Here is a 21,733-nt window from a genome sequence, read left to right as displayed (position 1 = left end):
GAGCTTTTGCATGGATCCGGTCTCCTCCAGGTACTTATGTTTTTTATTTTGGTAACTACATAATTGCGTTACCATAGTTCTCTGCAATGTACTTTAACTCTGAAACCTTAGTTCTGGATGAAGCGCTTTAACTCTGAAACCGGAAGTTGTATTGTCAAACCAGGAAGAGCTCGCGAAAAATTGTTACATAAAATAACTAGTTCTTTGAGTTCACATGATTGTGCAACTTGGTTTGGACCACAGATTTGGACACGACAGTGTGTGGTGCCTTTTCCTCTTTGCAGTTTAAGTAAGTCAATGTCAACTTTTCAATTCAACATAATCGTGCAACGAGTAAATTGTATTAATATAAAACTGGTTCATACTTGCACTTGTCACTAACGGTAATTGGGATGTTGCTAGCTAGATCAAGATAATTTTCATTTGTCTTCATAACTAAAGTTAATTAAAAGCCATATGATATGTCCCATGATATATGTCCCATGAGCACGCAGTTACAAAGCTTTTGTTTGGATATAAAACGTTGTAACGGATTAATTGTCAATGAGTGGTAATCATAAGCAATGCATTCCCAGTAGAATAGGAAGACGTTCATTTGGTAATTAGTTCAGACTAATAAAACAGTCATGGCGTAATAAAACATGTTTGATTTGAACTTGGTACCCCGAAACTGGGTTAGGAAACCACCTGCTCTTGAAGTCATTTTAAACTTGGATAAACAAACTAGACTTGGATTGGCAATGTTGCGATGAGGCGGAGGCGTTTGGGCCGGTGCCTCGTATGATCATTTGACTTTGGACCGTGAAATGTACATTAACATCGTTGCCAAATGACTTGTGGGTGAACCACAGCTCTCTTATCTCTGTTCTTGGTATAACAGTGAAAGGCTACTAGTGTAACAGAGATCATGTAATCCCCTTTTGTTATTATGTGATTTCAATTTGTGATTTACTATGACATAAAGATTGATTATTCGTATATTTCTGAAGTATACTGTATGTAGATGTTATGTAGGGCTTTTTTTTTTAAATTTAAATGTATATATCGTTCCTAGCATGTCAACGTTTCTGGATGCTAAATAACATGTGCATCATGCGAAAATGTTAGACATTTTCTAAACATTCAAAAGGAGGAAAGAGCTATTTTACTTTAAAGCATAACATCAATTAAAGCATCAATTCCAACATGTATTGAATCAGTGGAACTGATCTAAATATCTATAATCATGTTGAATCCTTTATCATTTTTGAATATTGTTTCAGGTTTTTAATATTTGTAACTGCCTAGAATTATGGAACACATCATCTTTGCTACCAAAATATCTATAAATATATCCTGTACATACAATTTGTATTTGCCTGTTTAAAATGTCCTCGTTCAATTTAGATTTGTACAAGTGCTGAAGATTTGGCTGAATCCTACCATCCTTTGTGGAGGATGTCTGGCACTACCAACCCTTTCCTCCATCTGGTGGAGGCGCTCGACCCAAAGGACCCCCAGCAGCGCTTCTTCAACCTCTCCAAACTCGGAGATCCCAGATATGGTAACAGGACAGGACCTGTGTCCTAGGAGCATTTTCAGCAGCCAAGGGATTACATCAATAAATGAATGAATGAATGAATGAATGCTTCAATGCATTCATGCATGCATAAAGCTTTCAGTGAGGATGAGTTGAGATGCGTTGGGTGGCAGTAGCTCAGGAGATAGAGCGGTTTGGTTATTAAGCGAAAGGTTGCTAGTTCGATTCCCGGCCTCCTCCTCGCTGAATGTCGAGGTGTCCCTGAGCAAGACACCTCCCCCTAACGGCTCCCGACCAGCTGGCTGTCGCCTTGCATAGAAAGAAAGAAAGGGTGAATGTTAGGCGATATTGTAAAGCACTTTGGGTGGTAAAGCGCTGTACAAATGCAGTTAATCGTCCATGAGTTCACCTGGGTCTCTGTTGCCCGTAGAACGCCTGCCCTTCTCGGTGCGCGTGCTGCTGGAGTCGGCGGTGAGGAACTGCGACGGGTTCCTGGTGAAGAAGGAGGACGTGGAGAGCATCCTGAACTGGAAGCAGACCCAGGCGCAGACGGTGGAGGTGCCCTTCAGGCCGTCCCGCGTCATCCTCCAGGACTTCACGTAAGGGGGGGGAAAGAGTGCATATTTGTAGCGCAAATATGAAGCTTGCTTCATATTTGTAGAGCAAATATGAAGATAGTTTGTGCATGCTTAGGTTAGGACTCAAGTATGCAAAATTAGTTTGTTTTTTAATATATTTTTTAACTTTCTTTCTTCACTTTAGTATAGTCAAGGAGAGAACATTTAGAGAGAAAGATATAAAGTGAGGAAAATAAAGGAACAGTGCCTATTGGGGGGACAATCCACATTACAATATAAGCGATATTTTACATGGCTTAATTTGTTGACATGTACTGTAACCATTTATCCCAGCCTTTAGAAAATGAGTCTTCCTTTGGCTTTAGTCTTGACGTGAGCCACTCCGTCGTTTGAAAGTCACCGATAACGTTGAGCTCAGGTGCAGCAGACTGCGGCCAGTTCTTAGTGATTATAAAGATATCGAAACAAGCTGGGTCTTTTGAGCCCGGAAATGTTAGCTTCCATGACACCACTAGGTTCCTATTCTATTGTATTTTCCTTTTGTAATCACTTGAATGACGAACATTGAACGTACCCGGCGGGGTTTAGAGAGTAACGTCTTCCCCCCCCCCTCCCCAGCGGGGTACCGGCCGTGGTGGACTTTGCGGCGATGCGTGACGCGGTGACGCAGCTCGGGGGCGACCCCGAGAAGATCAACCCGGTGTGCCCCGCCGACCTGGTCATCGACCACTCCATCCAGGTGGACTTCAACCGCAAGTAAGGCGCTGTTGGTCAGGAGGGGTTCTTGTGAAGCCCCAGTGTAGACGGGACACTGGGCTGACTCCTCACACACATCGAGGTTGCCGGGCTTCCAGACCGGCAGATGAGACAAAAAGGAAAAAAAGGGTCAACAGGTCATTTTTGTTTTTCTCACAGGACTGACAGCCTGCAGAAGAATCAGGACCTGGAATTCGACCGGAACAAGGAGAGGTTTCAATTCCTCAAAGTAAGCCAGCCTGAGGCACTCATCGTCTCCTCACTGCTGTCTGTGCATACGCCACCCATTGGGGATTTGCTTAAGGCTAACACTTCCCCTTCTCTCTCTGTCTCTGTCTCTGTCTCTCTGTCTCTGTCTCTGTCTCTGTCTCTGTCTCTGTCTCTGTCTCTGTCTCTGTCTCTGTCTCTGTCTCTGTCTCTCTCTCTCTCTCCCAGTGGGGCTCCAAGGCCTTCCGCAACATGCGGATCATCCCCCCAGGCTCGGGCATCGTGCACCAGGTCAACCTGGAGTACCTGGCCCGGGTGGTGTTCAACCAGGACGGCCTCTACTACCCCGACAGCCTGGTGGGCACGGACTCCCACACCACCATGATCGACGGCCTGGGGGTCCTGGGCTGGGGTACGGCCCTTGTCTCTGCATGAGTTTATCGAGGGGGAACGCTATGTTGTGAGGGATCACAAATTGTAACGAGTGGAAAGTGTAAAGAACATGTGGCGACGTGTCTTGCTGAAATGTTGATGTTGAATGCGTAGATATTTCTGCTAAAAAATTCTTGAAAGTGGATGAAAACACTTTCAGCTCTGTAATGTTTGTAGTTTTTCATTAAGAATTCCTTTCCCGGCAATGTGACTTGGACTGCTCTCAGAATTTGCTGTTTTCCTCACCGTTAAGCATACTTCCTTAGTTATTCAATAACATAGCAAGTCTTTTTTTATTGAATCTATTTCATTTTGAGTCATTGGTGATTTGAAATTACTATTACATTTCCGCATTGCATGACCCCTAGCCATCCATCCAAGTTTGTCGTCTGGTGTGAATTTGAACCTACCCTCGAGGGTTTATACTTGTAAAACAGGCTTTTCAGGTGACACTGCTTTCCAACCCATTTGCTGTATGCCTGATCCGGGTAGGACCAGGCATGTAAACCATGTATAATCCCTGTAGGTGTGGGTGGGATTGAAGCGGAGGCGGTCATGTTGGGCCAGCCAATCAGCATGGTCCTGCCTCAGGTCGTGGGATACAAGTTGTATGGCACACCCAACAAGTTCATCACCTCCACAGACATTGTGCTCACGGTCACCAAGGTAGCCCGCCCTCCTGCTTTGGACATGCTTAAAGGTCATCGCTTATTACGACCTTTCCCTTCTTTGTTAGTGCATGTATGTCAGTAGAAGGATGTGGGAAACGAACAACGGTTTCACCTTCCTCGTGGGTCTGACAATGACATTTAGAACTGCTTTGTTGAAGTCGTCAATAGGCGGCCCACTTCATCCATGTGTTTGTAAAAATGTATTTTAAAGGCTCGGTATTAGGGCTCTGTAGCTATTGTAAAGAAGCATAAAGTTTTCAGCTTTTCTTTTCACACACACTCTCAGATCTTGAAATCAAACCATTTTCCGATGCCACCAAAAACTTCTTGAAATAGTTGCATGAAAAGTGTGACGATTACGAGATATTCAAATATTTTCTTTCAAACCCTTTCGTCCTTATTTCAAGTGAATCCTATAATAAGAAGGTCTTAAAGGTGACCTATTATACCACCAGGTTTGCTCATCTATCCGTCATACATCCGCTTGTGATGTCAGAAGCGGCAGATTTTGAAAACGGCTTGTAACGGCTAATTACACTCACACCTGGTGGTATAATAGGTCAGTTGGTCCAGCCCAATAAAAATACCTATCTTCCCCACCTAAATGAGACACTAATCCACCCCCTCTCTGTGTTCCCTGTCCCCGCCGACAGCACCTGCGCCAGGTGGGCGTGGTGGGCAAGTTCGTGGAGTTCTTCGGCCCCGGCGTGTCCCAGCTGTCCATCGCCGACCGCGCCACCATCGCCAACATGTGTCCCGAGTACGGCGCCACCGCCGCCTTCTTCCCCGTGGACGACGTCAGCGTCAAGTACCTGGAGCAGACCGGTGAGCGAGGCACACCGCCGGGGTTTAGTGAGCATGTCCCTCGTCTCAAACTGAACCCCTGGGGGACACGTCTAAAGGAAATTGAACAAAGGTTACAATTCAAAGGTGACCTATTGTACCACCAGGTGTGAGTGTGATTAGCCGTCACAAGCCGTTTTTAAAATCAGCCTCTTCTGACATCACAAGTGGGCGTGTCCACTGCGTGTAGATGTGTGCTGGACCGATCAGTTTGTCTTCTTTTCTGGATGGCTTGTAACGGCTTATCACACTCGCACCCGCTGGTTAAGAATGTCACCTTTTTAAAAACATTTGCTTTTCAATGAAGCTTCTCACTTCAAGGACTAGATTGAGAACAGGGGTCGTGGTGTATTCGATGCTCATGTGTTTAGTGACTGTTGTCTTTCGATGTCACTTTAACGTCGGTCACATCACCGTCTGGTCGTGTTTCCTGTTCGAAGGTCGGGACGCGGAGAAACTGGACTACATCACAAAGTACCTGAAAGCAGTGGCCATGTTCCGGGATTATAACGACGTCTCCCAGGACCCAGACTTCACACAGGTCAGTCCTTTAACCTTGAGGCTCTTTTACACAAAGAACGATCTAACGTTGATGAGTTTCTAGGGGAAGGCTATCAAACGTCCTCCCTAATACACCTATACCAAAACCCATTGTAGTTTCTATGCAAAAGTACTCAGAATGGAGCCCATGATACGCGCATGGTGCTTTCTGTAACGTGCTTCTGTAACGTTCCCCCCCCAGGTGGTGGAGATGGACCTGAGCGCGGTGGTGCCTTGCTGCAGCGGACCCAAAAGACCCCAGGACAGGATCGCCGTGTCCGACATGAAAAGCGACTTTGATTCTTGCTTGGCAGCAAAGGTGAGGATAACCACTTCCCCTTTCCCCCTCATAGTCCCAGGATCGAAGACGGCGATAGTTACAAAATCTAATGTTTGTATCCGTGCAATTCTTGGTGTCTCCTTGGACATTTTTTCTAGTCTAATTTTCTAGTCTATAGTCTAATCTAGCCGCTAGCTTAATCAATTCAGAGGAAGTCTAATCAATTGTTGGCTCTTTGTGTTTACTCATTTATCGTTGATGGGTATGAAATGTGATTTTGGATAATCATTTGGTCATTATGGGCAAATCGAAACAATCAATCGCCATTTTAAACCATCATTTTATTCAATCATTGCTGCTACTTTGATATTGGCCATAGGTCACATGACAGAACCACCATCCGCCTATCATGTCTAACCTATTTAAACATGCGTCAGACACATGACATCAGCGCACAGCACACACGGCACCCCAGCGTTAGCTACTGCCGTGATCTACTGTGTGGTTAACGGCTCTCCACTCTGCCTCCCCGTGTCCTATCAGCAAGGCTTCAAGGGCTTCGCGGTGGCCCCGGAGAGCCACCACGCCTCGGAGCCGTTCCAGTTCAACGGGGCCGACTACTCCCTCTCCCATGGCTCGGTGGTCATCGCCGCCATCACCAGCTGCACCAACACCAGCAACCCCTCCGTGATGCTGGGAGCAGGTACCTCGGGGGCCCGGGGCCTCTGCCTCGGGCAGGAGGGGGTTGCGTGTGGGGGTTGCGCCTCGTAACCTTAATCAGGATCTGTGGTTTCGCCGGTGTTCTGTGGCTTGGTTCAGTAACTCCAGGAGTGAAGGTTGATTACCCGGCACTAATCTCAGTGAGGGCTTTTTTTTGTAGGCTTTTTTTTATTTATCTTTTTTACCTTTTGATAAATAAAAATAAAATACCTGATGATTTAATGATACAAATTGTCCACTAATTAACATTTTCTTAAGTGGTCAAGCAGAGATCAACCTGCCACTTACAGTGGAACAGCTAACGGGTTGCTATTCTTAACAGTAACTTCAGTGTTATATCCATCAGGGAAATGTTATAACATGACGTCTCCAGTTGGATTGCTTTTCAGTTGTGCTATTTTTTAAAGGGCAGGTAGTCTTAATCGTATTGAACTATAGAAATGTAATTTATATTTGACCAAGATAATGGCTACCTGATCCTGCTACCGTTGCTGAAGCGGCCGTGCTCTGTGTGCAGGGCTGCTGGCTAAGAAGGCAGTGGAGGCCGGGCTGAGCGTGAAGCCCTACATTAAGACCAGCCTGTCCCCGGGCAGTGGGGTGGTCACCTACTACCTGAAGGAGAGCGGCGTCATGGACTACCTCTTCAAGCTGGGGTAAGACCGGGAACACGCCCGCGCAAGTGGTGCCCGGGTATTCTTAGGTCAATGAGCTTCTGCCTTGAACATCGGTATGGGTCTTTTCAAGTCGCTCCTGCAATACTTTTTTTTAGGGCTGGGTAAAAATAGCAATTCGTCAATGCACTGCAATTTATTTGCTTTTTTATCGATTATTTCCCCCTAAAACAAAAAGAAGCATGCTCAGTCATTGTAATCTAGAAGCGAGAATGCCTAAATGTACATGCCCTTTTACATTTGTCCATGTTATGATTACTAGTGTACTAATACTACTACTACTACTACTACTACTACTACTAATGATTGCTAGTTAAAGCACAATGAAATGATTAATTCATTTTGAAATGGTTAAATCAAAATATTTTTAGGTATTTTTGTCATCCGCACTTATTATTGAATCGATATTGAACAATTGGATCAATATCGAATCAAGACCTAAAGAATCAATTGAATCAAATTGTGAGGTATCTGGCAATACCTAGCCCTACTCGTTTTGATAGACTTATAATCACAATTTATTTAAAATGTTAGATATTTTGATTTGGTTCTGCCATTATCTGACCTATTTCCGTCTGTCGTTTTGCATTTACACTGTTATTTTACCAGTATTCTATTGTTCTGTAATCATTCGTGAAAATGAGAAAAAAAAAAAGCAATATAAATAAAGCAGATTAGTATGAATAAATAATGAAGCTTGGATCCCTGTTCCCGTTAAGTTGAGCTGAGTGACCCGTGAGCTGCTAGCATCACACGCTCCTCCTCCCTGCCCTCCTCAGGTTCGAGGTGGTGGGGTATGGCTGCATGACCTGTATAGGGAACAGTGGGCCGCTGCCTGAGCCGGTGGTGGAGGCCATCACCAAGGTAATGAACCCATGAGGGGATGTGTTTGTGTGTTCTGCTGTTGGGGGATTGTACCTGAAGAGGCTGTTCATTTCGGTTTTATTGTTGGGGCTTTAGTTGTTGTGGCATTGCTTTCATATTGTGTGTTTATGAACTGGCAACAAACAGTTTTCTGGGCACCATTTTCATCTTCAAAACCGCTTATCCGGGGTCGAGGCAGCATTTTATTTTGAATTTATTCAATTGAAACAGTGGAGCATTGTCGATTTTGTTAAATATTTTTTCAAAAACAAAAGAAAAAATGTTGGCTACGTTTCGATTTTCTATGCATTTTCACAATCCCCCTTCAAAAAAAATGTATCTGCCAAGAAATCTTTAGACCTTTATTTAAAGTGTGTGTGTGTGTGTGTGTGTGTGTGTGTGTGTGTGTGTGTGTGTGTGTGTGTGTGTGTGTGTGTGTGTGTGTGTGTGTGTGTGTGTGTGTGTGTGTGTGTGTGTGTGTGTGTGTGTGTGACTGATGGCGCGCTCGTGTTCAAGGGGGACCTGGTGGCCGCGGGCATCCTGTCGGGTAACAGGAACTTTGAGGGGCGTGTGCACCCCAACACCCGGGCCAACTACCTGGCCTCCCCGCCTCTCGTCATCGCCTACGCCATCGCCGGCACCGTGAGGATCGACTTTGACACGGAGCCCATCGGTGGGTTGGGAAAGGATTGTGATGGGGACTTCGAAAACAGGAATTTAGAATTGGCTCCCACGTGCACCAAATACAATACCCCTCCTCTTCTACTTATCGATTGAACGCTCGCTTACAGTATGAAGTGTTTCTATTTAAGATGAGGTTTTCGGTTTAAAATTGAGGTTTAAAATTTATTTGAATCATATTTCCAAACCATGAGATAGAGCTTTACGCTGATGGGGACAGCTTCAGCCACCGCGCGGGAGGAACGGAGTGGTGGCCGACCGTGCTCACACAGCGTCTATCGTCGTCCCATTGTTCATGTGGTGGTTGTGTTCTGCTCGCGTGCTGCAGCGGTGAACGCCCAGGGCAAGGAGGTCTTCCTGAGGGACATCTGGCCCACCAGGGAGGAGATCCAGGCTGTGGAGAGGGAGTTCGTCATCCCGTCCATGTTCAAAGAGGTCTACGAGAAGATCGAGGTAGCGGACCGTGCCTCGCTCCCCCGGGCTAGACTCTCTCCCTCCCCCCCTCTGAGGGGACTGTGTCTCTATACTAGCTGCTCCGTGAGTGTAGGGTCCCACATTGACGCCTGCCATCAGCTGGTAGTGGAATAATCCGACCACGTTGCAGTACAATTAATTCATTGTTGCGTGTTAGAACTAGAAAAAGGCCATTTCTGAGGAGGTTGTGGTGTGAATGCTTTCTGTTGAAAGGCTGACGCTAAACTGGATTTCTGGCTTTAAATGATCTGTTGCATTTTAAGGGTGAATGGAGATGAAACAAGAGTTCAAAAGATTGAAGTCTGAAAGCGGTAAGCGTGGCAATATAAACATGCATACCATTATAATAATGTATAATGGCTGTGGCTGAAGAATAATACAAATACAGGTTTTGATGAAGGACATGTGTTGTGAATGCGTCCAGCATTGACATCAACAATTGCTTGGCCGGTATATTTTTCCACTCTGAAAGGTAAAAAGTTCCTCAAGTTAATTATGGACCCTACATGTGTTGCTCTTGTTATCAGGTGGGATTAGTATCTAAATACCTAGCTCACACTCGGTTTATGTGTAAGTGCCTCCCAAAGTCAGTGTTATTTGTGTTGTGTTCATGAAGAATCAACCATTCCATTTAATATACTTCAACTTGCACAACCCTTTTTACTGGAAATAAGGAGCCGTGACTTCTCTGTTTTATAATGTCTTCTGGCAAACGATTGCATCTCACTCTTTAGCCATTCACTCCAAAGGTGTTAAACTGTGTTATAAATGAGCCCTAACTACAAAACACTGCAAATCTCCGTTGGCAGGATTGTTGAGATTCCCGGAATACGGTAGGCAAGGCTGTGGCTGACTTAGACATGGTTGACCGGCCCTGCAATTATCATTACTCTCAAAGACATAAACAACCTCAACACATTCCTCTGACTTAAGCACCCCATTGTGTGGTCTAGGACGCAGGATGCTCCAAAATGTGGTTTCCCAGCCCCATTATGGTGATCCCAACCCCCCTAAACCCAACGTCTTCCCCTCCTGCAGAAAGTCAACGAGCGCTGGAACGCCCTGAGCGCCCCCTCCGACAAGCTGTACCCCTGGGACCCCAAGTCCACCTACATCAAGTCCCCCCCGTTCTTCACCGGCCTGGTGAGTGGGTGAAGGGGGCCGAGGTACCGAGATACCAAAGTCGTTTTGTCCCTAGGTTTGAGTATGTTACTGGGTTTGATAGTGGGGGAATGCTGTTCCTCAAGACTTCGTTATGGTTCCACGTTGACGCAACGCAAGGGGGTTTACGGACCCGATACGTCCTTGCGGACCCTCCTTGCGTCCACCACAAGGGCCTGACGTGAAAATACCGCGAAAATTGTGAACCAAAACAGGTTCACGACTGCGTCGAAGCGTCCGTGTGGTCGTTGCGTTGCGTCGACGTGGAACCATGAATGAGTCTGTAGCACTTCACGTCAACTTTATTTTGTTTAATGGAATATGATCATGGGAGGACACCTCGAGAGCTTATAGCAAGCCTATCAGAGGAACGATGGGTGTATGTACATGTGGGAACCGTAACACTTCTTAATGGAGGAGAAAGGTATGAAGGGGAGGAATCTGAGAGGGAGGGGACGCTTCTCTGGTCGTTTTGGTTCCAGAATCGATTTCTTTTTCGCTCTCTCTGTACAACTCTCGAGCCCCACCTACGGCAGCTCCAAAACGAAGAAGCCTTTCCAACTAACCCGCAGTGAGGTTAACCCGGTGTCCCATGTGCCCCGCCCCCGTGCAGACCATGGCGCTGGAGCCCCCCCGCTCCATCACGGACGCCTACGTGCTGCTCAACCTGGGCGACTCGGTCACCACCGACCACATCTCTCCGGCCGGCAACATCGCCCGCAGCAGCTCAGCGGCACGCTACCTCACCGACAAGGGGTGAGTCCCCCGGACCGATGGGGTGGGGGGGGGGGGTTTGATCAAGAGATGAGTCCCCTGAACGTCAGTGTGGAGGGGGCGGGGGGGGGGTGGGGGTGATGAAGGGGTGAGTCTGGGGGCGGGGGGGCAAGTGGGGGGGTCTGGATCAAGTCAAGGGCTGTCTCTCATGTCCGTCCGTCCCCCCCCCCCGTCCCCCCACTGCAGGCTCTCCCCGCGGGACTTCAACTCGTACGGCTCGCGGCGGGGCAACGACGCCGTGATGGCCCGGGGCACGTTCGCCAACATCCGCCTCTTCAACAAGTTCCTCAACAAGCAGGCGCCGCGCACGCTGCACCTGCCCTCCGGGGAGACGGTACCCCCACAATCCCTCCTGTTATTCCTGATCTGGATTTGCATGATCATGTTCATTGATGTGACTCATTCATTCAGTCACTCATTCATTCATTCATTCATTCATTCATTCATTCATTCCCTGATCCCTCCTCCTTCTGGGCGCAGCTGGACGTGTTTGACGCGGCGGAGCGGTACCAGCAGGCGGGAAGCCACCTGGTGATTCTGGCGGGAAAGGAGTACGGCTCGGGCAGCTCCAGGGACTGGGCGGCCAAGGGGCCCTTCTTACTGGTGAGTGTCTTCTGTGAATGGCTGCTCTGCCTCCAGTGAGGGACGATGAGGGCTCCAACCTTCCACTAAGCCGGTGGCCGGTGGAGGCTGCTGGAATGTTTGCCCCAGCTGTGTGACTGCCTGTTTGGCTTTGCAATTTGTAATAATTAAGTGGGTGAAAAAACGATCACAAAGACTTCCACTGTTTCTCCCTACAGGGGTCATATCATATGCCTCTTCTTGTTTTCTTCAAAGGTCGCCGAAAAGAGCTTAGTGGCAAAGGGCTGGTAGAGAGTAAAATCCAGTATTTATAGTGGAGCAATAAGCCCCCTTTTCATCAACTGTGTGTGTGTGTGTGTGTGTGTGTGTGTGTGTGTGTGTGTGTGTGTGTGTGTGTGTGTGTGTGTGTGTGTGTGTGTGTGTGTGTGTGTGTGTGTGTGTGTGTGTGTGTGTGTGTGTGTGTGTGTGTGTGTGTGTGTGTGTGTGCCCGCCCCCCAACAGCACCCATCCTAAACAGCCCCCCCCCGAGGGTGCTGCCCAATGAGGTGCCCCCCAACTAATGTGAAACATAACCTGAGAGTTCCTTTCGAAACCTCTGTGTGTCTGTCTGACCGCTGTGTCTCCCGCCTGCGTCCCCCCCGTCCCCCCCCCAGGGCATCAAGGCGGTGCTGGCGGAGAGCTACGAGCGGATCCACCGCAGCAACCTGGTGGGCATGGGCGTGATCCCCCTGGAGTACCTCCCCGGGGTCACGGCCGAGACCCTGGGGCTCACCGGCCGCGAGCGCTACTCCGTGGTCGTGCCCGAGCTGCTGGAGCCCAGGATGCTCGTGGACGTTAAGGTACAAGGACAAAACGTGACTTGGAATTCAACGGCATTAAGAATGCCGTTGAATTCCAAGTCACGTTTTGAGGTTAGGACGTTAAGGTACGTCGCAGTCGGTGTTTCCCAGTAGACCTACGCTATGTTTGCGATGGCGCCATTTTGGGTTCACGGGCGGTGCGCTAGAAATTAGGCTATCGCATCATGCGTCGTCTTTATTTTTAAGTATTCTGGCCCCGTTGAGATAGCTAAATACAATTTTGATCGTACGGTAGTGCACTGGGCCAATTTGAACGCATACCAGACCTCTTTGTGGCACAGCAAGCACGATGGGAGAATGTATTTACAGAATGAATCCCTGCTGTTGGTAATAATTTAGTAGATTAATCACCCATCACTGTAATGACAGTGACATCTAAACTATTTGATTAGTCTCGCAGTTTTCTGCAGTTCATAGGTGAAACATGCAGCAAATTTATAAAGAGTGAATAAATGCAACAAGAGTTTGTAGGTTGAATACTTGCACATGAACGGCCATCGAAATCTCGCTCTCTTCTATAAATGATTATTTCACGTGAATTAGCTTTTTTATGGTAGAGGCCTGTAACCTCATGTGCAGCCAACTCATCAAGCGGTCATTCCACCAACAGTACACTAGATGGTAATGTATCAACAATAATATAAATAATAGTAATGGTAACCCCTGCTTTACAAGCAATAAGCGGTGAACGCTGCTCCTGTTTTTATACTTTTGGGGTGTAACACACGCAAAAGTAGAGCAATTAGAAGATTTCAACGTGGTTTCCTGTAGCCTGAAACGGACATGTTGCGCACCTGCTCATCAATTCTCCCAGTCATTGATCCAGCAACGTCCGTGCTGATGCGTTAATGTCGCAGACGGCCAGTGCCGTTGTTAACATCCTGCTGTTGTCCAAGCGTGTACAGGACTGAACGCTGGGTGGTTTAGGAGCTCCGTTTCAGAGCTCCTTCGCTGTGTAGTTTAAGAGCTCTGTTTAAGAGCTCTGTTTAAGAGCTCTCTTGCCATGTAGTTTTAAGAGCTCTGTTTAAGAGCTCTCTTGCTGTGTAGTTTAAGAGCCCTGTTTAAGAGCTCTCTTGCCGTGTAGTTTTAAGAGCCCTGTTTAAGAGCTCTCTTGCCGTGTAGTTTTAAGAGCTCTGTTTAAGAGCTCTCTTGCTGTGTAGTTTAAGAGTTCTCTTGCTGTGTAGTTTAAGAGTTCTCTTGCTGTGTAGTTTAAGAGTTCACTTGCTGTGTAGTTTCACAGCTCTGTTTAAGAGCTCTCTCACAGTATAGTTTCCCAGCTCCTTCGCTGTGTGGTTTAAGAGCTCTGTTAAAGTGCTCACACTGTGTGGTTTAACAGCTCCTTCGCTGTGTGGTTTAAGAGCTCTGTTTAAGAGCTCTCACTGTGTGGTTTCACAGCTCCTTCGCTGTGTGGTTTAAGAGCTCTGTTTAAGAGCTCTGGCGCTGTGTGGTTCCATCTCTGTAGCTCGACACCGGGAAGAGTTTCCAGGTGCGGATGAGGTTCGACACGGACGTGGAGCTCACGTACTTCCTCAACGGGGGCATCCTCAACTACATGATCCGCAAGATGTCTGGGAAGTAGAGCGCACAGCACGGCCAGAGCTGGAGGGAGGGAGTCCTGTTCTCCCAACGCATCTCAAGTCACTCATCTGGAATTTAAATTTGAAAAGAAAGCAGCCATGTTGTTCTGAGATGCTAACTAGAGAGCCGTCCAAGGAGTTACCTCAACACGCACACAAGCACTGACCGATACCCACACACACATACACACATACACGCACACGGTTTCTCAATGCTGCTGACAAATTGAGGTAACGGGTGTGCATTCCTACATCCTCACTCGACCGAACAGCTTTACGTCCAAGTGTCAAGAACATTGCAAAAGTGTCTTCAAAAAAAAAAAAAGGGTTTTCAAACCTATAACATAAATACTATATACTATCCCTCAACCAGGGGATAGTGTGTGTGTGTGCTGATCATGGCTCAATGATTAAGTCTGAATTGGAGGAAATGTAACTTAAAAGCGGCTATGAGAACCAACCGAAACTGTAGCTAAATCATGCGACTGGATCACACTGTTTTACATTAGTAGATATTTAATAATAAGTATGATTGTCATGATTATGCTACTAGGACTAGTTAAAAATGAATTGCTATGTATAAACAAACACTGACTGTGTCCTAACTAATGATTTAATAGTTGAGGTAAAATGGAAAATAGTGTCATACCTGGAAACATTCCTGTTTTGAAACAAGGTACTCAGGCTTTCAGTTTTTCCTCCCGATCTTTGTCGGTGGCGGTTTCTGATTTTGGGTTTGTTTGTTCTTTAAGGTCATGCATATCCGTTAATTTACTTTTTTATCAATTTACCCTTGCACATTCCGGCGATAATTTATGTATGCACGTGTGTGTGTGTGTGTGTATATGACTGCCTTAACAGATTGTCAACACAAAAGTTTTAATGAAAAGATTTTAACACTGTTATGTTAACAATATTTATCATGTCGATCATAGGATTTATTGAAATAAAATTAATTTACAAATATCATCTTGCAAGGACTCATTTTTTAATGCAAGTAATTTATACAATAGATACAATTAAAGATGTAATATGTCCACGTGTGTCGTCATGAGAACTAAACGGTCACATGTCTACTATAAACCAGCAATTGCTACACGCGGATATTATAATCACCAATCAAAGTTTATTCTTTCTTCATATTGGTCCATTAAATGTTTATTTGTTCAGTTAACCATCGTTGCACTAGCCTGGCTCCGCCCGCCTAAGTTCTTCCGCTCTACTTTCATTTCTCTTCATTACACGTCTGGGTCCGTGGTATATTGTTGGGTTTTCTCCGTCCAAATTTTGTGCGTCCAATCAGCGAACAGAGGAGGTGGCTGAGAACAATGACGTTAAAGTCAGCTCTCGTTGACGGACATCTTCACGCACGGTGTTTGGTTTGTTTACAGCGGGTCCAGACTCTCTGTGCAAATTAAATGAAGTACGAGAGTCTGGTAGGACCAGGCTATCGTTGTACGGCACTGCAGTCGTTTATTCAAATAACCCTGTTTCTTTCGCCCTCTTGTGGTATATGCAAGCATGTACAGCTATGTGTTTGAAGTACCAACTTTCACACGATGAAGAAAGATGGGATGGTTTCGCACGTAAGGTGGTGCTGTACCGCAGCCTTTTTACCTTGCTTTTTTTAAACTTTCAATCGCCCGTTCCACCCCTATATATATTTCACTGTCCCAGGGTTTCAAGTTTCACTTGGTAGATCTGAGCTTTTAACAACAAAGAAACGGAACTAAGCTACTTCCTTACTGGTCGCTAGCAGGTTGTGGCCGACATGTACTTGCAAATCTTTGCTTGGGTGAGCCTCAAAAATTTGAATTATTCAAACCTGACTCAAGGTTAAAAATCTGTGACTGCATGCAGAGTCTTGAATGTGTTCATGTGCAACTCTCTCGGACCCCTGTGCAGCAAAGAAAAGCATAGACCACACCCGTGTCAGAATTTGCATATTTATTTAAAGTACAATAGTGATCTAGTCCTAGTGGGTTATTTGTACACGGCAATGAAAATATGGATTAATTCATTTGCAGCATGACAACACATAAAATATGTTCATTTGTTAAAGATTTGGAAATAGTACAAATAAAACATATTTTTCAGTCTTCCTGAGTACATTACAATGAAAAGTACAGCTGTATGTCGTCTGGACGTATGCCTACTCAACACAGGTTGATAATCCATATAGGTTCAAGTCCTTGGGTTAAACATGAGTTCAAAGGTTTTCAGGTCAATCCCTCGCAAAGCCAGCCAACTTTTGTGAAGAAACTCAAATTGGTTCAACAGGGTGGACAAATTAAATATCATCACAGCTTTGGGCAAAAAACATCATTTTGAAATGTCCATTTTCTTTAAGAAATGGTAACCATGCAGGTAGGCATTTATAGTTTGTCAATCAGAAGATTGCACAACCGCAACAACAACTGTAATGTTGAGACCTGTAGGACCAGGACCTCACATTTATTATTTCAACAATACAGCAGTTTCCAAAACTTATCCTCTAATCACAACATCCATATAATATGGACCCAACACGTTGTGGTAAAACTCTGAGGTCTACTTTCAACAGCAATATCAAACAATATGAAATATTGTTTTTACAGTACTTGCAAGGTTCATTATTAAAGGGTTATTTCAACGAGCTTTAAAGTGCCTTATAACAGGATACCCACCAAACATTACATGTGGTTCTCTGAAAAACGTATCACTCAAGATGGCTGTTCAGAATATTGTTGCACAATCATTATTTAGCAAACAGTGATATAGAAAGGGAAAACATGGTCAAACAGGACACGCAATGTACTTTTCTTTTGCAATTTACATGCAAAAATTGAACAATATTGCTATTCCATCCCAACCTGCTAAGAACATGCCAAATGACAGCAATCTATCAATAGCAGCTTTTCAACTTCTGGCCTTTAGTTTGCGTTTAACTTTAATCACAGGTTTTCTGGACAACAACATAACATACATTGATTCATCGAAACAAAGAAACGACATGTTAACGCAATAGGTTAACATTGTTAAGAGGTCGCTCATGCCACCCTGGCTGCTCAGTGTGTTTAATAACGGGGCATGTGCAACCTTGGAAACAGCTAAATGAACATGTCTATCTGACTTCCTCTTTGGGTAAGAGAGAGGAAGTGAAATTAGACTTTGTGTTGCTGTTTTTTTTGTGAACTCGACGTGTTAGGGAAGTGAGCACGATGGGCAGAAACCAACAGTCGACAAATTAGTTATAAATTAATAGAAATGTCAAAACATCACGATTGCACAAAAGGAAAATCTAAAAGTATTAAAATGCATGTAACTAATACTACCCTTTTGTAAGTGAACAGCAGTTTCTCAGACGACACACTTTACTAACATGAATCCACTGCAGCACAAAAGGTTCCTTCCTTGTCGACTGCATCATCTCACATTCCTGTTATTCCCAACATTCCAACCTTTGAGGATGAAAATAGGGCGTGCCCTGCTCAAGGGACAAGTGAGTCCGATAACGGTCTGTGTGTGAAGACAAACTTCATTTAATTTCATTCAGCTGTCTGTGCAAAGTTCCCTTTGTGAAAACTCTGAAACAGAGACACTCAGACAGTCAGGTTACCAGGGGACCAAAACCTGCATAATTAATTGAAAATTAAAGTGCATGTGTGTATGTGTATGTGTGTGTGTGTGTGTGTGTGTGTGTGTGTGTGTGTATAACCGCACGAGTCAAAGATCCATTCAACCGCCTCGCAAATTCATCACCGCACAACAAATTAATTGGCTCTCTCGTCGTTCCCTCACTCCCTCAGTGACATTTGTGGCCCTTGGGACCCTGTCGCGCCAGCTGGTCCCTCTCGGCTCCGTAGATCCTCTCGGCGTGCCAGGAGAACCAGCCGATGATGGCGGCGATGGTGGCCTGCAGCAGCAGCATCACCCCGTAGGTGGCGGACGCCGTGGGGCCGGGCAGGGCCGCCAGGGTGGCGGCGGCGGCGGCCTCCTCGGGCAGCGCCAGCATGGGCCGCAGCAGCACGGCGCGCACCTCGCCCTTGATCATGTGGAACTCATCCAGGATGGACAGGAAGGTGCAGCAGTGGAACCACTGGTGGCTGTGGCCCCAGACGTCGAAGCGGCCCGGCGCCAGCCTCTCGGGCACCTTGCTGATGTTGAACACGGCCGACGCCACCAGCCACAGGCAGTGGCGGCAGAAGTACCCGGCCATGGAGGCGGACGAGGCGAAGGAGGCGGACGCCGGCGGGTACGGCGAGCGGGTCAGCAGGCGGTAGAAGATGGGCGTGGAGGAGACGAGGAAGGGCAGCAGGAAGACCAGCGTGCGGATGAGGTAGCGGTGCCGCCGCCAGCGCTGGCGCGTGTTGCAGCACGACAGGATGCAGATGATGGCCACCACGCACGAGCTGGGCACGTAGAAGGCCTCGAACAGCGCGCCCGCGTCGGGGAACCCGTACGACGCCAGCAGTGATGGCGGCGGCGGCGGCGGCGGCTCGGTGCTTGAGCCGTTGGCGGCCCACCCCTGCCCCGCCTCCAGGACCCCCGCCCGGGGGTGGATGTAGTAGTAGTACGCCAGGGAGGAGCCCACGGTGTAGGCGCTGATGGTGCCGTAGTCCACGAAGAAGCAGACCTCGCGGACCACCAGGGACATGGAATTGAGCAGGTGGGCCAGGCTGCTGGCCGCCAGCAGGAGGAGCACGCCCAGGACGTAGTTCCACAGCGGGTAGAAGAAAGGGTCGCCGGCGGGGGGCGCCCCGTCCCACCCGAACACCTCCACCAGGTGGTAGGCGAACACGAACACGGGCAGGAAGTGGGTCCAGAAGTTGCCCGTCTCGTTGGTGGGCCGGAGGGCCGACAGCAGGCACTGGCGCAGGGTGTACGTGGGGAAGCGGTAGCCCGTCAGGATGTAGCTCTCGGTGACGCGGGCCGGCACGTCGGCGTGCCCCAGGAGGGGCGGGGCGTCGCGGTGGTTGAGGAACATGGTGCTCGCGATGTGCAACGTGTTATTATATTATTATTATATTTTATAGATATTATGCGTTTATTCTTGCAATGCGTTTTTTTTAGCGGTTATTGCTTTAAGTCTGGAGACTTTGGCTTTGGCTCCCCGGTGGTTAATGAGCTTCAGATATGTGAGCTGTGTGATTGGTCGAAGCTTCCTAGGTCGTAAAGAGGAACTTTACCCTCTGCTGTTATAGTGCCCTATAGGCCCTTGTTTCTCAGACCCTTTGATCTGCTGTGCTTCTGTCCAAAGGTCATGTGTTTATCACACGTGCCACATGTGAGTGCTATTTTGAAGCCTGTTAATGTAATTATCCATAGAAATGGTCAGGTTTGACCATGACAGTGTAGATATAAGATTTTTGATGTTTGAGGACCTAAAACATTCCCTGCCTTAATTTTCTTTTCTTTTTTTTATGTAAAATACAGATAATCTGAACCTGGTGTTAGTCACGCCTGTATTTTTCTGTCAGATTTTGCATAACATATATTTGTATAACATGAATCAGCAGTGTAGCAGCATTCAGCTCCGCCGGTATGTAGGTCATGTGGGCACGCACTACCAGCTGCCATTGCCAGGACCTACCCCGTATCTTCCCTTTTATATATACATGATAGTCCTTCCCGGTGTCCTCGTCGCCCTGCCTGCCAAATTGTCACTCGATTTGTTCTTGGCAGGGAAGCTGTAGAACATTTAAAAAAGACCGATGAGCTTGCAGTGTAGATATCGCTCTTTTCATACGACCAAGAAAGGAAATATAGCACAGAGGTAGATCGCACCGGCACAAAGTCTATTTGTCAACATGAACCGCTCTTTTGGAGTGTGTATTAGCGTCCAGCTGGCGTTTGTCCTTGAGTCACGACGCTGTATCCTCCTTGAACGGATAGGTTCTGAACTCGGAGCGAGTCCTTCACACTCAGTTGCCTCTGTCGTCCTTGAAGGTGAAAAAATAGCGGAACGGCTCCTCGTTGCGGGACGCCCAGCTTATCTATCACATGCAGTACCTCTCTCTCAGAGCTGTCGACGTCCAAGAGGAAAGGCTGTAGTGGGCTCCGGCCAGCCAGGTCATTCATGCCTCGTCTGTGATTCAGATCTCTGCTTAGAATGCGGCGGACGTCCTCCCTGGGTTTAATCCTCCTTTCTACTACAATGCGTTGTTGCGCGTCGCCCCGGTCTTCGCTTGCGTTTCCCAAACCTTCAAACCCAGAGCCAGCGGTCGAGGGAGGACTTGCTTTAGAGCGAACCTCATTTGCATAGGGGGTAACTTGTGTCACTGACGTCACGTTCTGCAAAGCGAAAGATGCGAGCGCACTGGAAGTTGAAGGGGGCCTCCTCCGTTCGATGGGACGCTCGTAAAGAGGTGACTTGAATGTTGCGTTGAACACCACCGACCCGGTGTGTGTCCCTAGGTTCTAGGCGCGATAATAATTAAAAATACAAAATATATATTTTTACTTTATAATACAACTGTACGGCTCAGAATAAAAAACTGGATGTATTGCTGGATGGCTGATAGTCATTCGTTACAGAGGTAGCCTAATCAGTGACCTAGGCGTGATGTGGAATCCATGCACAAAAGTTCATTCTTGATTTGAAAAAAATAAGTTTTGTACAATACAGGATGTCATGTCATGCACCCTTGCCCTTATAGGATCAAGAAGCAAGTTACTCCACCCCCCCCCCCCCCACACACACACACACACACACACACACACACACACACACACACACACACACACACACACACACACACACACACACACACACACACACACACACACACACACGTACACACAAACACAAACACACACAGACTAAAGAGGAACCTTTTTTTAAGGTCAGATGGGATGGGATTTGGGAACCATGGTGAAGCCAAAACATGCCATTGCCTAGACCCTGCATCAAGACATTTTGATGCTGCCATGTTGTGTTCCGGATGAACGTAAAAGCATACAGATGCAGTATTCCTCAGTGTTATCGATATGCACCGACAAGTACAGTGTTGCCAGGCTTCCCTCCTAGCTCTGACACATCCACTCATCCTGGCAGAGAATCAATCGGCAGGTTCCCTATCTCGGTCAACAGACCATTCACATCCGCAACTACATCAAACAAAATCCTGAGAAAGGTTTGATTTGATGTGTTTTTAAACCGTTATAAAAAGCTGGGGTTGATTCTGGGGTCATCTGTGCTTGTTGTGGGTGGATCCAGGCTTGCGGGCCCGCGACCCGATTGGGCGGCTCGCCCGGTGTGGGCGTGGCCAACAAGGACCTGGTTACGTGGGCTAATGTCTTGTACTTTAAGCAGAAGATGAAGCCGTTGGAGTACCTGAGAGAGAGACAGATTGAGAGCAGCGAAGGATTGACGCCCTAGAACCATTAGTTGATCAACACGACTGCGATGATTTGCACAACAAACCAATATTTGCAGTTAATTATGCCATGTAATTACATGCATGCCCTCTGGAAATGTTCCCTGGTCGTACGCACCGCCAATATTTACCATTGTGCAACACTTGGCTGAGGTGCATATGACTATGAAATGTTTGAGGTTGCA

At 46.9% G+C, this 21,733-nt stretch overlaps 2 protein-coding genes across 2 annotated transcripts; one reads left to right on the top strand and one right to left on the bottom strand.

The window, feature by feature from the left end:
* Positions 1-124: 124 nt before the first annotated feature.
* Positions 125-15,265, top strand: aco1 (aconitase 1, soluble). The gene is made up of 21 exons (XM_056575419.1): positions 125-289; positions 1,387-1,543; positions 1,950-2,118; positions 2,716-2,853; positions 3,013-3,082; positions 3,289-3,472; positions 4,019-4,158; positions 4,817-4,988; positions 5,447-5,547; positions 5,749-5,865; positions 6,370-6,529; positions 7,064-7,199; positions 7,997-8,081; positions 8,598-8,754; positions 9,091-9,215; positions 10,275-10,379; positions 11,011-11,153; positions 11,358-11,505; positions 11,652-11,774; positions 12,407-12,592; positions 14,076-15,265. The coding sequence occupies exons 2-21, from the start codon at positions 1,438-1,440 to the stop codon at positions 14,190-14,192; spliced, it is 2,682 nt and encodes an 893-aa protein (XP_056431394.1). The 5' UTR covers positions 125-289; positions 1,387-1,437; the 3' UTR covers positions 14,193-15,265.
* Positions 15,266-16,093: 828 nt separating this feature from the next.
* On the bottom strand, positions 16,094-20,626 carry paqr9 (progestin and adipoQ receptor family member 9). Its single transcript, XM_056575444.1, has one exon. The coding sequence runs from the start codon at positions 19,154-19,156 to the stop codon at positions 17,975-17,977; it is 1,182 nt and encodes a 393-aa protein (XP_056431419.1). The 5' UTR covers positions 19,157-20,626; the 3' UTR covers positions 16,094-17,974.
* Between the last annotated feature and the right edge of the window lie 1,107 nt (positions 20,627-21,733).

The sequence above is a fragment of the Gadus chalcogrammus genome, chromosome 17 (assembly GCF_026213295.1).
Source record: "Gadus chalcogrammus isolate NIFS_2021 chromosome 17, NIFS_Gcha_1.0, whole genome shotgun sequence".
Classification (NCBI taxonomy): domain Eukaryota; kingdom Metazoa; phylum Chordata; class Actinopteri; order Gadiformes; family Gadidae; genus Gadus; species Gadus chalcogrammus.
This window is presented reverse-complemented; position numbering and strand designations above follow the sequence as displayed.

What these genes read in the sequence shown, in the direction of transcription:
- aco1 (XM_056575419.1), top strand. Translation starts at nt 1,438, where the DNA reads ATGTCTGGCACTACCAACCCTTTCCTCCATCTGGTGGAGGCGCTCGAC. An exon ending in TTGTGCTCACGGTCACCAAG is followed by an intron (nt 4,159 to 4,816) that starts GTAGCCCGCCCT and finishes CCCCGCCGACAG; the next exon opens with CACCTGCGCCAGGTGGGCGT. An exon ending in CTTTGACACGGAGCCCATCG is followed by an intron (nt 8,755 to 9,090) that starts GTGGGTTGGGAA and finishes CGCGTGCTGCAG; the next exon opens with CGGTGAACGCCCAGGGCAAG.
- paqr9 (XM_056575444.1), bottom strand. Translation starts at nt 19,156, where the DNA reads ATGTTCCTCAACCACCGCGACGCCCCGCCCCTCCTGGGGCACGCCGAC.